Source organism: Colossoma macropomum, unplaced genomic scaffold, assembly GCF_904425465.1.
Source record: "Colossoma macropomum unplaced genomic scaffold, Colossoma_macropomum, whole genome shotgun sequence".
Classification (NCBI taxonomy): domain Eukaryota; kingdom Metazoa; phylum Chordata; class Actinopteri; order Characiformes; family Serrasalmidae; genus Colossoma; species Colossoma macropomum.
In genome coordinates, this window is record NW_023494801.1 from 18,645,680 (window position 1) to 18,658,241 (window position 12,562).

The following is a 12,562-nucleotide window of genomic DNA, read 5'->3' on the forward strand; positions in this document are numbered from 1 at the left end:
TTTTACAGTGTAATAACCTACATGAAGTAATAACTTTACTTTAACTTTGAATATATTCTTATATAATCTAGATCTGACAATGTCTTTTTGCAAAGAAAAGCCAAACTGTATGTTGTCAAATATTTATTCACATATATAAAAATGTACACTCTGTACACACAGATACATACACAAGGCAACACCAAATGTTTTAACACCAAAATACAAATTACAGTGTTTTTCTTAGTAGTTACACATCATCTTTGTTACAGATGGAAGTAACAAGTTGTATGGGGGAAAACACCTCCAGTCATGTAAATGATGATGTGCTGAGCTACTGTACCATGATGTGCAAACACCTAATACATTCTAACCACCACAGTTCATTGGTTAGTTTATCATATAATCCTGATCATGTGGTGTCACCAGATATAATGACTCTGGACGCTGATGTTACCTGAATTCTGCTCTGTCTTTTCTTTGTCAGCTGATATTGCAGCAGATATTGGAATGATATTGGTGTAAAAGTTGGCAATTTATGAACAAAACACTGTTATTTTGCTCCTCTTTCGAATCTGCACAGCTATATGTAAACACAATCAGCAACAAATTGGCTGCTTGAGCACTCTCAAATCCATCTCAACCTGTCGTTTAACAGCAGAGTTGACACGTAATACAGGAATGGTGTGTTGAACAAGGATGGAGCACTTTGGTTTTGTGGACTCACAATGACCAGACGCACTGGCTTCTAGGAGTCTAAAAGTCATCTCTGGGTTCAGTCACAGTGTTCGAGGAGGAGGGTGAAGTGGAGCAGAACTGGGCTAGATCAACAGGTGTGTCTGTAGATGTGTGGTTTGTGAGAGCGTATCCTATCAGTATGGTTGATCAGTGAGGCTTGTGATGGGCCTGGTGTAAAGGACTGTAGTGCACAAAGTTAAAGTAGGATCTAGCACACGGTTTGTGAGGTTGTGTAGATATTAGTCTAGTATACATTGATACACTCTTAAAAATACAGGTGCTATAAAGGGTTCTTTGGAACAGTTCCAAAGAAGAAACCCATTGGTTTTAATGGATGGTTCTTCAAAGGACTTTGTAAATGAGATATGTGAAAGTGAACAACCATTTTTAAGTTTAAAGAACCTCCACATAATATAAAGGTCCTATCCTAATTAAAGCTTTTTCCTAGAACTGCATGTCCAAGCCTAGAAGCAATTAGGAGCCTTTATTTTTAAGAGTGTAGCAATGTCCAATCTGTATTTCAACTCCCTGCTTTTACTTCCTGTTATGAAAAATAGGAAAATAAAGTGAAGGAAAGGGACTGTGACACACGTACATTTTCTTCAAAACCACAAAGGTGTTTTGTTAAGTCAGCAGTATACTTCAAATGAAATCAACATTTAGAACCAAAGTGGTGTCTTTTGGGCCAAAACGACACAGTGGTTTGTGTTCATATGGTGTGGAGTGCACCGCTTGCTGAACAGAACCTCTAATTCAAGTTTATTTTAAGTACATTTACAACAGCGTGTTTACTGGTAGTTGAATTTCGTTTAGTTCTGAACTATACTGCCAGCTTTACACTTAAACTGACTTCAAACATGCCTTTTAGGGCTGAATTTCAAACTTGTACAATAATACAATGGCTGCTCCATCAGTCACTGTGCTCCTAGTAATGAGATGTAATGTAATAAGAAATGTGTGTCAGTATTTATGGCTGGGTCTGGCTCAGATCAGATCACATTCCCTGCATTCAGTCTGTTGGAAAGAACTGAGATCTTCAAAGTCTCCCTAGTTCATTTTGGAGAGCTGCTCAGAGAAGAGCTTCTTGAGCTGGGCCACCTCTTCACTGAGAGAGCTGAGCTGAGATTTGAGCATGCTGTTCTCCGTGTGGTAATACGTGTCGCTGTAGTTTGCAGGCAGCTGGCTGCTACCGTAATTGCCAGCCGGCCCACAGTGAGGATGAGCGAGCATCTTCCGAGCTTCGTCCCCCTCCTGCTGCCAGTATCTTGCCCCTTCGCCAGCACCCGATGGGAAATGGTTTCTGGGACCATCTCGTCCACCCATGGACTGCACGGGACTGCGCCGGTCGTTGGGGTTCTCGCCGTCACCACTGCCCGGACATTTGAAGCGCAACTTGTGCGGGAGGCTCTTCATGCCTTCCACAGGCTCACCCCGACTGGATGTCATGGAAATGTGCCCAGTTGAGCCTTGTGCCCCAAGGGTATCGGGAACAGGGGAGTGGTGGTACTCGTAGCCCAGCTCCTCAGCCCGGTTGGGAGACAGCTTGCCATGGTCGCTCAGCCTGTCCTCAAAGAACACTGGACTTCCGACACTGGAGCCTCCAGGTGTGGAGAAGCCCGAGTCTTCCGATATGCTGCCAGCGTCTCTGATACCTCGTCCCATGTGGGGCACGGCATGTGCAGAATTCAGATGGTGCACCATAGGAGTGGCGGGATGAGGCCCATCTTCACGAGGCATGTAATAATGTGGAGCGGCTGGCTGAGGACCACAGGGTGCAGTGGTTAGAGGAAGGATGGGAGTGTTGGAAGGGTCTTTGACGAGGCCAAAGCGGAACTTGAGCGCCAGCAGTTCTGCCCTTAGCCTTGCGTTCTCCTCCAGCAGCCCCAGCACTCGGTTCTCCAGCACCATGTCGTTCATGCGACGTTTTTCGCGGGAGCGCTTGGCCGCCTCGTTGTTCTTCTTACGCTTGTCCCAGTAGCCCTCATCCTTCTTGTCCTGAGGGATGAATTCGCGCTTGCGTCGCAGTGAATTTCCACCTGGTGACACCTCTTTGCGTTTTAGGGCCGACGTGCGGCCCAACAGCGAACGTGCCAACAGGCTGCTCGAGGTCAAGATGGAGACCGCTTCATCTGTGAAGGACATTGTACCACTGGGGGCTGCAACGTCCAGCTCCAGCACTCCTGTGGCGACCGCCGGCTCCACAGCTGGAAGGACTCCTGAACTTTGCTCTCTCATTTCTTGAGATCCCTCTTCAAACATCCTTGTGACCAGTAGATGGTTGGGGTTTTCTTCCTTGCTTTAGGTGAATGCAGGTCAGCTTCACTGTGGTTGGTCTAACAACAGCTCCACCTGGTGGCCAAGAAGGGAATTTAAAAAAAGAAAAGCTTTAGTCATTACGTAAGATCCGTTACAACACAATGTTATGTAACTCCATTACATCGTTCCAGCAAGGCAGAGTACTCTTTGTATAACATGCTGTAATGTAGAGCAAAAAGCCATTAGGCCAGATTTATTATTATTTATACTTGCTGGTAGAGGTCAGCTATTTTGTACACCAATTTTAGGGAGCCAACTGTTGCTTGGGTAATATTCATCACTGGAAATGAGTGATTTTAGCCTGTTGATTTGACAGCACAGGTTTGCAGTATGAATCCAAATAAGCCCAAAACCTAAACTTCCTTCACACTGCATGACTTCAGGTAACAGAAAGGTTTCTTCAAGGAATTGTTCAGCTGACCTGCTAACACAGACAGTCTATGTGAGCCTGAACACCTTGTCAGTTGTGACGTACCGAGTGAGTCTATTCAAGGAATCATCGCTATTGCACAACACAGAGACTCGAAAGACCGGCTCAAAGATTCAAAGTCGAACTGATAGTCGCACTCAGTTCTTTGGTTAAGCACTTTTCCGAAACTTCAGTAGCCTGTTTCAGTTCTATTAAAGATGCGCCCAGGTAAAAAAAAACTCTACATGTTGATGGTTGATGGACCGTCTCGTTTTACGTTTTATGTCTTGATTCTTTTTAGCCAAACACCGTTGTTTTGCATCGTTAGCATTAGTTTAACGTGTAACACAAACGGAGCCATGAATTCACCATGAAAAGCAACATTAACCATGAAAAGCAATATTCAGGTCCAAGTGAATTCATTAACCATATTAAACGGTACGTTACAGTATCACGCTGCTCTACAGATAAAATATCAGATAAAGTGTTTATAATGTTATCGCCCTGTAGAGCTCCTGCTTTACTTTACGCTGTTCCACTCAGCTGCTCTCTCTCTGTACTGGGATACGCGTTCAACTTACTCAGCTCATTCACGAAACGCCGGAAGGACACTCTTCACCACAAGCCAGTGTTGTGGGAGAAAATTATACGAACCGTTATGCGTAGCTTATGTAGGAGCGTTTCAAACAGCCACTTTCTTTCAAGTGTACTTTCGCATTTTGTAAAACAGTCCAGTGTTGTCCGTGTCTTTGTACGTCTGTGTATCAATCATTGTAACAACATCCTCACAGTAAGTACCTCCAACTGTCTCTCAATGTATAACAACGCAGTTAGACTGATAACGTGTGCGCCGTTACCTTTAAAACGTCCGCCGTCTCCCGTTCAAATGCTCCAGTGAAAAGCCCTCTTGGTTCAAAGCGGGTCAGGCTGAAAGGCTGTGTTTAGAGTAGTTTGTGTCCCGAGTAGAGACGTTAAAGAAGACGCTGCCGGAACTAAACTGTTAACCGGTGTTATCTGTCGTGCTGCCGCCTTTCATCGCTCGTGTGTGCTCGACTCTGAACGTCGCAACTCCTATTTGTAGCTTTCTTTGGCGGAGTTCAGCCGAGGACGCTCTCTAACCTCGCCTGAACCGCGGGGCTGCGTTTGGGAGCAGTTGATAGAGCCGCGCGCTGTGTTTGCTTTTCCCACCCGTATTGAGGCAAACCGCGCCTCCTGCGCGAGGATTGGCTAGTAATTCATGTTCATGAGCGGTTTCAGGATTGGCCAGCGAAAAAAAAAATATATATTTTTAAGTATATATATCTTATAGCTGTGCAAAACAAATGACTGTAAAAATGAGAATGAGATAAATAAAAAAAAGGCAACAGTATTTCCCTTGTTTACTTGCTTTTATTAATAAGCAGATGCTCTCAAGGCAGACCACTTCACTCCAACATTTAGCATTCAACATTAACCTAAATGTTTACGTTAGGTTTTTAAACGTTTTATAGTTATAAATAATGTGTATACCCATCGGACTGTTTATGTAGTGGTGTGTTAGGACCAATTTGAAGGGTCCACAAAAATATTAGGGGCTCCTGTCACCATTGCCCCTCACTTGTTACACCACTGAGCTCCTCTGTCTCTTCTTATGTCTCTCATTTGCTATCTTTTGTTGAAACCACTGTCAACAATCAAAACTAGCCATCTAGGTGCACACTATCTGGTATTTTTCTGTGTTATTTACATACTAGTTGCAAGTGGTCTTCTTTGTTACTGGCTAGTAAACAGTCAGATGTCTAGGATGATTAGCTGATAACCACTCCTACGCTGTGATTGGTTGATCGCGGATATCTCTGCGCTGGGACTGGCTGCCCTGTTCTGAGGCTCGTCTAGTTGTCCTTCACTGAAATGGGCTAGTAGTTCATCCAATTCTAGCGCAGGAGGACCGCTCGAGAGTATGAACAGCCAGCCAATCCTAACCGGAGGAGGCGGGCTTTGTCGGAATACGGGTGGAGACCCTCAGTAGTTATGACCCCCGCCCGCCCCCCCCGAGTTCACCGCGTACTATCGCTAATCTCTCCCTCGCTACAGCGTTCGTCAGAATAATCTTTTCGAAACCATTAAGTAATATTGCTCAATCGCCCCCTCCCGCCCCCTCTCTGCGTCCTCACAAAGCACGGCTATCCTCAACAGATGAGACATCTATTTTTAGAGACCTCTGTTTTCCAGCGCCGGTGACGTGATCATCCACTTCCCTTTTTAACGAATGTATTATGTGGACGTGGTTACAAAACGGTAGACTACAACACGAGCTGTTAAAGATTATTCATAGCAGACATTACTAATCGCCCACTGTTTAAAAGTTAGGTGATTTAGTGACAGCAGTATAACAGCACCGGTAGTTGTTGGTGTTGGTTTTAATGCTAAGAATATCAGCATGTATTGGGTTGAAAGCTGTGCTCGTTTTCTTCTGAATGGTCTGCACGGTTTAGCTGAGCCACTCGGAAAACACAATAATTGCACTTTTTTTTGTTTACTTTACTAATTTGTAAAAAAAATTACTAATACAGGTCTGGTAAAACATACCATTTCTTGCACAGGGTGTCCCAAAAAATTGACATTGTTTCGTAGTCTAATAGCAGCCAATTCTCCCTCAAATGACCTCAAATTTAACAACATGTGTAAAGACTAACTAATTAATTTTTAATGTTTTTTTTTTCAGGTTGAAGAAAGGCGTTCACTAGAAATGAAAAGGCATTTTGTGTGTTAGAATATGCTCAAACACAGTCAAACAAGAGTGTGCAGCGTGCATTTTCAAGAAAATTCAATAAAAATGCACCAACTGGAAAGCAGATTTGGACATGGCACAAAAAATTCAAGGAGGAAGGCTGTCTGTGCAGGGCAAAGGGATCTGGACAACCACCAGTATCGAAAGATATTACATTTGTGAAGCTTTGTGAAATCGGTTATAAAATCTACATCCCTCTGAATTTCTTATTCAAATTTTGATAAATAAATCTTGTATTGTTCAACATGACGCCTATTTAATTTTGTTTGCCCAGGACATGTAGTTACTCAGATATTCACATCTCAAATGATGTCAATTTTTTTGGGACACCCTGTATAATCCTTAGTTACTGGGGTAAATCTAGTTATAGTAAATCAGTTGATTTGGATAAGTCCTACTGAGTGAAGCAAGAAGCTTCCTAGCATTCTTAGTGGTTTTGTTGATTTCTGCTAATTAACTCCTATTTTTCAAATTTATAAATATTCTTCTCTTTTCTAAATGTTATTTTTGTGTCATAGCATACTCTTATGCTAAAATGTAAAGTTTAGATGCATTTTACAGTTTTTGTTATTCTCTCCATGATGATGTTTTGTGTTTAGCTTCACTGGTTCAGACTGGAGCCATGAAAGCTCACACACTGGTAAATATGCATTAGACTACTGGGGTCTTCAGAGATGGGTCATTTTAGTCTCATGTGAGTCATGTATTTGTTACTGTATGAAGGAGTCCAATGGAAACCATTTATAGTTATTGGACTGAGTTGACCTTACTTGCTGCAGAAGTGTGGATCACTGGAAATGAGAAAGTATTAACTAATTTATGGTTATTTTGGCTTGAACCTATTAAAGGGGAACTCCACCCATTTTTAAAAACTTCTGCATTAATAAATGGTTAAGATGTAAACAAAGTCATTCAGAGTGGTTTGGTGTAAAATGCTTCGTTCTAGAGAAAATTACAGAGGCAGAATTGTTCACAGTAGTAGTGATAGGAACCAGACGTCTGAAGTGTTTAATTTCTCTAAAACCTCGCTCACAGGAAGTTATTACATGAAATGGTTACGAATGCATTGTCTGGTGTCAGACTCATTGTTTTACAATAGTTTTATGATAAGGTTTTGGCTTAAAATGTGTTGTAATACATTTGTTTTAATCCATCCATGGCTGAGGGATACAAGGTGTGAGGCAAAATAGTCAGATTTACCGCTATTTTACCATCATCAACATTACATATAAAGACTCAGAGGGTCCACATGCAGGTTCACTGGTGGCTTTGGAGAGTAAATAAAAAGGCTGTATTTATATTGCAGTCATTGTGACTCCTGGTTCCTATCGCCACCACTGTAAAGGAATCTGACTCAGTAAGTATCTCTAGAATAAAACATTTCACATCAAACTACCTTGAATGACTTTGTTTACATCTCAGCTACTGAATTATGCAAAATTGTTGAAAAATCAATGGAATCCCCCTTTAAGTAACTTTACCATAATTGTTCAAAGCAGAGACTGTGCATGACTTTTTAAGTCAACTAATTTAAATCTACAGTCTACAATCTGCCTTTGTAGCCTAAACTCAGGTCATGGTTGCTTAGTTTTCTTTCTAACTGCAGAGTGCATCTCTCAGTATTACAATCAGGATTCCTGAGGTCGCCCTTTTCAAGAATGTGTGGTCAAATAGAAGTAACAGGGGCCTCATCACAGTAAGCTAAAGGGTCTCTTGTTAGCCCCATATGGAAATCTGATGGACATATCTGCATAATACATGGATCATACATACTGTATGGCTGTAATAATATCTGTCAGAAATGCTGTTTAGTGGTATTCAGTGAGAAAGATACACAGCTCTTATACCAAGAAACAGAATTTTACAGCAAGGTCTAAATCCGGTTGCTAATCGAGTACTGTTTAGCCTCTTAAGACAATCTGTTCCTGGCCACTTTAGGCCTTTATGTGCAGCCACGAGTAAAGTATGTGTTTTTCCAAATTCTTTAATCAAGGCTCAAAAAGGTTTATACTCTTATTGAAGTAGTCCAGCATTTAAAAACCACAGTATAATCTATTCTTTCAAAACCCTTCTGATTCCATACTATAAATGATACAGTATCAGTGGTACATCATTTTCCACGATTAACAGCATCCCATGTTTTGTATAAATGTGTTAGAGTTGTTGAAGTGTGTTGCTGTGTTAGCATTAGCTGGATTCACCTTAAACACCCTCTGTGTGTAATTCTCAGCAGATTCCCACTCTTCTGATGTCTTAGCCGGAGGTGACTTGTCCTCATTTCCCCATGCTCTGATGCCTCGGTTCATTAATCAGTTAGTCTCAATGAGAGCCTTGAGGTGCACTCTTAAAAACAGATGCTAAAAAGGGTTCTTTCAACTAATGACGTTAGTGATCCATGGTTCCCTGAAGAACCTTCAAATGAATGGTTTGTTAAAAACTCATTCTTGTAAGTGAGATAGATGGGTGTGATGAACAATTGAAGTTGAAAAAACCTACATATACCAGTCTTGGATTTTTATAGCTAATTCAGATTTCTTTACAGCTAAATTGACATTTTTTCAGTCTGGTTTTTATTAGCCTTTTTTTCTAAACCAGCAGCTCACACTATGTGGGCTATATGGACACAGTAGCACATTTTCAGCACTTCTTCTATTAGCCAGAATCTCAATATAGGTAATCATATACAAATAACAAATTATTGGCTATTTAAATAATAATCAAATAGCTACATTGAAAATAAGAAGCAACTCGCTATTTAGCACACTGGGCTTGCAAGATTTTGCTACAATAGGTGTTGCAGTGGCATTCAAATACAGTGTGAATGTACCTACCTGGCTCATATTACTGACAACATAAAACTGCAACACAGATCAGTCAAAATCAACATAATAAACTGATCGATTGCTTGTCTGGAACTAAAAATGACAGGTTCCAATCATGTATCCTTATTTAATAACAATTAAAGATTGTTCTCTTTGATCAGTAAATACAAGCCAAAGAACCACTGAGGAACTTGTAGTTTTTGATGTGTATTTCAACATTGCGCAACACCTACATAGCATAAAAGGAAGCAAGATAGACGCCTATACTTACAGAGGATTTATATGTTCATTATTCACTGTTTTGAGTGATAAAGCCTCTTTGAAATCCTGTTGTCAGAAACTGTTTCTCAGAAATAGGCATTCCCAAAAGCATTAGCATCTTACAGAGAACTACAGTTTTCTATGAAATTAAATGATTGAGGATGAGCTTTGCAACACTTGTATGCTCTCTCTCTCTCTCTCTCTCTCTCTCTCTCTCTCTCTCTCTCTCTCTCTCTCTCTCTCTCTCTCTTTCTCTGGAAAACCCATCAAATTAATTTCTCCCTCAAGGTTTAACAAAACAAAGCCCCATGACCCCACCTGACCCATTGTTTCCATGCCGACCAAATGCACTGAGGCTGTTTACAGATCACCGCAACTGTTTTTTAATATTTTAGCCATGAGATGTCCCCAGGAAAACAGCATGCATGTTTACAGGGCAGGCCATGCTATCATTCTGAGCTATTCAGTGATAAAAAAACAAACAAGGCAACAAACAGCCTGACCAACGCACCCAAAGGCTGGATAATCTCTCAATCCTTCATTGGATGAGGTCGCTAAGTCTCATGGGTGGGTTTGCATGGCTAAGCAGAGGGCAGGATGGATTCAGATGTCCATCTGGTCCTGAATATGACATGACATGAGTTGGATGAGAGAGGTTTGTTTTGGGAAAACAATCAGGGGTGCTCTATTAGTCACTCTGTCATTCAGATTACACTCAGATTTATATACCCCCCCAACTCCCCGCCCAACTCAGCTGCTGTTCTTCCATGTAACCATTTATTTGTCTATGACTTTACACACATCTCAATTTTGCTCTTGATCTTTTGTTGCTGTCTTTTGTGCTGTTTATTACAGATAATAGATATTGTGAATTTGACCCTCTTATTTATTTGTCACTTCTATTTTGGTTAACTTTAAACAAATATACCTGAGCATAATCACTTATTTTACTTTATATGGTCTGTCAGTTCTGGCTCTCATTTCGAGGTGTTCGTTATAGAGTTTTTACGACATTTGGGTAACAGTTCAGAGTAGGGGGGCCATTGTATAGCCCTTATTAAGCCTTAGCAAGCCAGTTTTTGGTAATTGAGTGGCTGCTCCTTACTACTTTATAAAGCAATAATTAGGGTGATTTAACCCCTTAAAATCCCAGGCTTATTACATACAAAGGCTTATTATTCAGTATCTACAGGGATTTCAGTGCAAGCTGGCTAAGCTATTCTTAGGTTACAGAAGTATAGAACTTTGGCCTGGCCTTATAACCCCTTAACAAACTATTACACACTTCTATAGCCTAAGAACAGCTCCATTAGTTTGCATTATAAGCATAATAAGTCTTACAAGTCTTATAATAAGTGTGAAATAAACCTAGGTTGTTAAGGGGTTTAGCATTTCCCAGAGCACTTTTATTTGTGTATTATACGTCAATACTTTTGCACAACGTTTTAGATGTCTGTTACAGCCTTATTAAGCCTTTTTAAAGCTAATAGGTAGCTAACATATCAACATAACTGTGTGTCTATCACTACTTTGTTAATTAGAATGAATTAAGCATTTTTCAAAGGACTTTGTATATTATACATCCTAATCTTGTGCCCAACCCTTGCCTAAGAATTGGTTCAATCATGTGCTTATTTTCTTTTATTTTTTGCTGTCAGTCAGGCCTGGAGTTCCCATCGGAAGGACCAGAGAACTAAAGCACATATTAACAAGTATTAGACGTTCTGCATTTGCTTACAAACATAGCCTTTGTTCTGCTTTATAGCATAACCATGTCCTTACAACTGACTTCATCCAAACAGTACCTAACAGAGCCAACTGTACAACCTAACAGTATGTTTGTGGTTTCTGCTCAGCTTGTTATTACTGAGCTTTAACTTCTGGAATGCTTTAAAATGCTTCTGGCAGTATTCAAAATATTGCATTTCAAAGGCTGAATTGATTATGGTATTGGCATGGACACCACAGTTATGAAGGGTATTTGTCACATTGTACTCATATGCTGTTTAAAAGTTTGGAATTGTTCATCATATACATTTTTATTTTGTTCAATAATAATGTATATACATTTAAAAAATAGACACTACAGGTCCAGCACTGCATACTCCTTGGGAACCAGAACCTATTAAATCAAAATTATATGTACTATAACTATCTTTATACAAAACAATTTTCATTGTAATTAAACAGTAATATTGTAATGTGGATATTCATTTTGTCATAGCTTCATTCTCAGTGCTATACAGCTTTCTCAGAATTATCTACAGCTCTGTTTCATAATTTTTAGCTTCATGCTAACTATATGAAACTTGTGACATTGCATAAGACTTAATTAGCAGTTATTGGCTTGATGATTCCAACAAAGATGATACCAACAGTCTTCTAATTATGGCATAATGCCTCTGAATGACTTCTACTGCGTGTCATTGTTATTGTTCACTGTTTCATTAATATCTGTTCATAGAAATTAATGATGGTCAGTTACTAACAAATAATTTCTATTGGCCCCCTTGTAGTCCCTGTACTGTTTACACTACATCAAAGACAGCTGATGTTTTTAAGCAGCATAAAACAATAAAATAAGCCCTGAGAAGAAATTATATTACGAGGTTTTGATATAACAGGTGCGACATGCTCTGCCAGAGGTATGAATTCAATTCACTTTATATGATAAGGGCCTTCAAAAACAATTAAGGTCTTTAAGTCATTTTTGATGTCTTATCAAGATCAAGAAGTCCAAAGAACTCAGTGTACTTAAAAAAGTAGATCAACATGAGTAGCAGCTCCTCTAATTGCTTCATGACTGATGATTACATGTATATTACTCTGGCAGTTATTTAGGTCATTATGCGTGTGCATAAAGGGACTACAGTGTTATCTAACCTTTGGCTTAGCAACTGATATCCCTACAATCGCTTTATAGACTTATTTTATAACTTATTAAACATCTGTCAAATTTGGGCATCTTTCCAACACAACCCATCAGATATAACCTAAAAAACCCTTGGCTTTTATGACCTTTGATCATAACTCACCGTGTCAGCTGTATTGTTTCATAGGATTCAGGGGCTACATTTCTGCAAGTCTTACACTCTTAAAAATTAAGGTCCCAAAATGGTTCTTTGGAGTGACACCATAGAACAGGGGTACTCAATCCTGGTACTGGAGATCTACCACCCCACAGAGTTTAGTCTCCAATCCTAATCTATCACACCTGATCCAGGTAATGAAGGCCTTCAACTCTCCCTGGACCTGAACTCTCCACAG

At 40.2% G+C, this 12,562-nt stretch overlaps 1 protein-coding gene across 1 annotated transcript; it reads right to left on the reverse strand.

The window, feature by feature from the left end:
• Nucleotides 1-108: 108 nt before the first annotated feature.
• On the reverse strand, nt 109-4,611 carry nfil3-6 (nuclear factor, interleukin 3 regulated, member 6). The gene is made up of 2 exons (XM_036589428.1): nt 4,300-4,611; nt 109-3,066 (listed from the first exon to the last, which is right to left on the reverse strand). Exon 2 carries the CDS (start codon nt 2,974-2,976, stop codon nt 1,765-1,767), a length of 1,212 nt encoding a protein of 403 aa, XP_036445321.1. The 5' UTR covers nt 2,977-3,066; nt 4,300-4,611; the 3' UTR covers nt 109-1,764.
• Between the last annotated feature and the right edge of the window lie 7,951 nt (nt 4,612-12,562).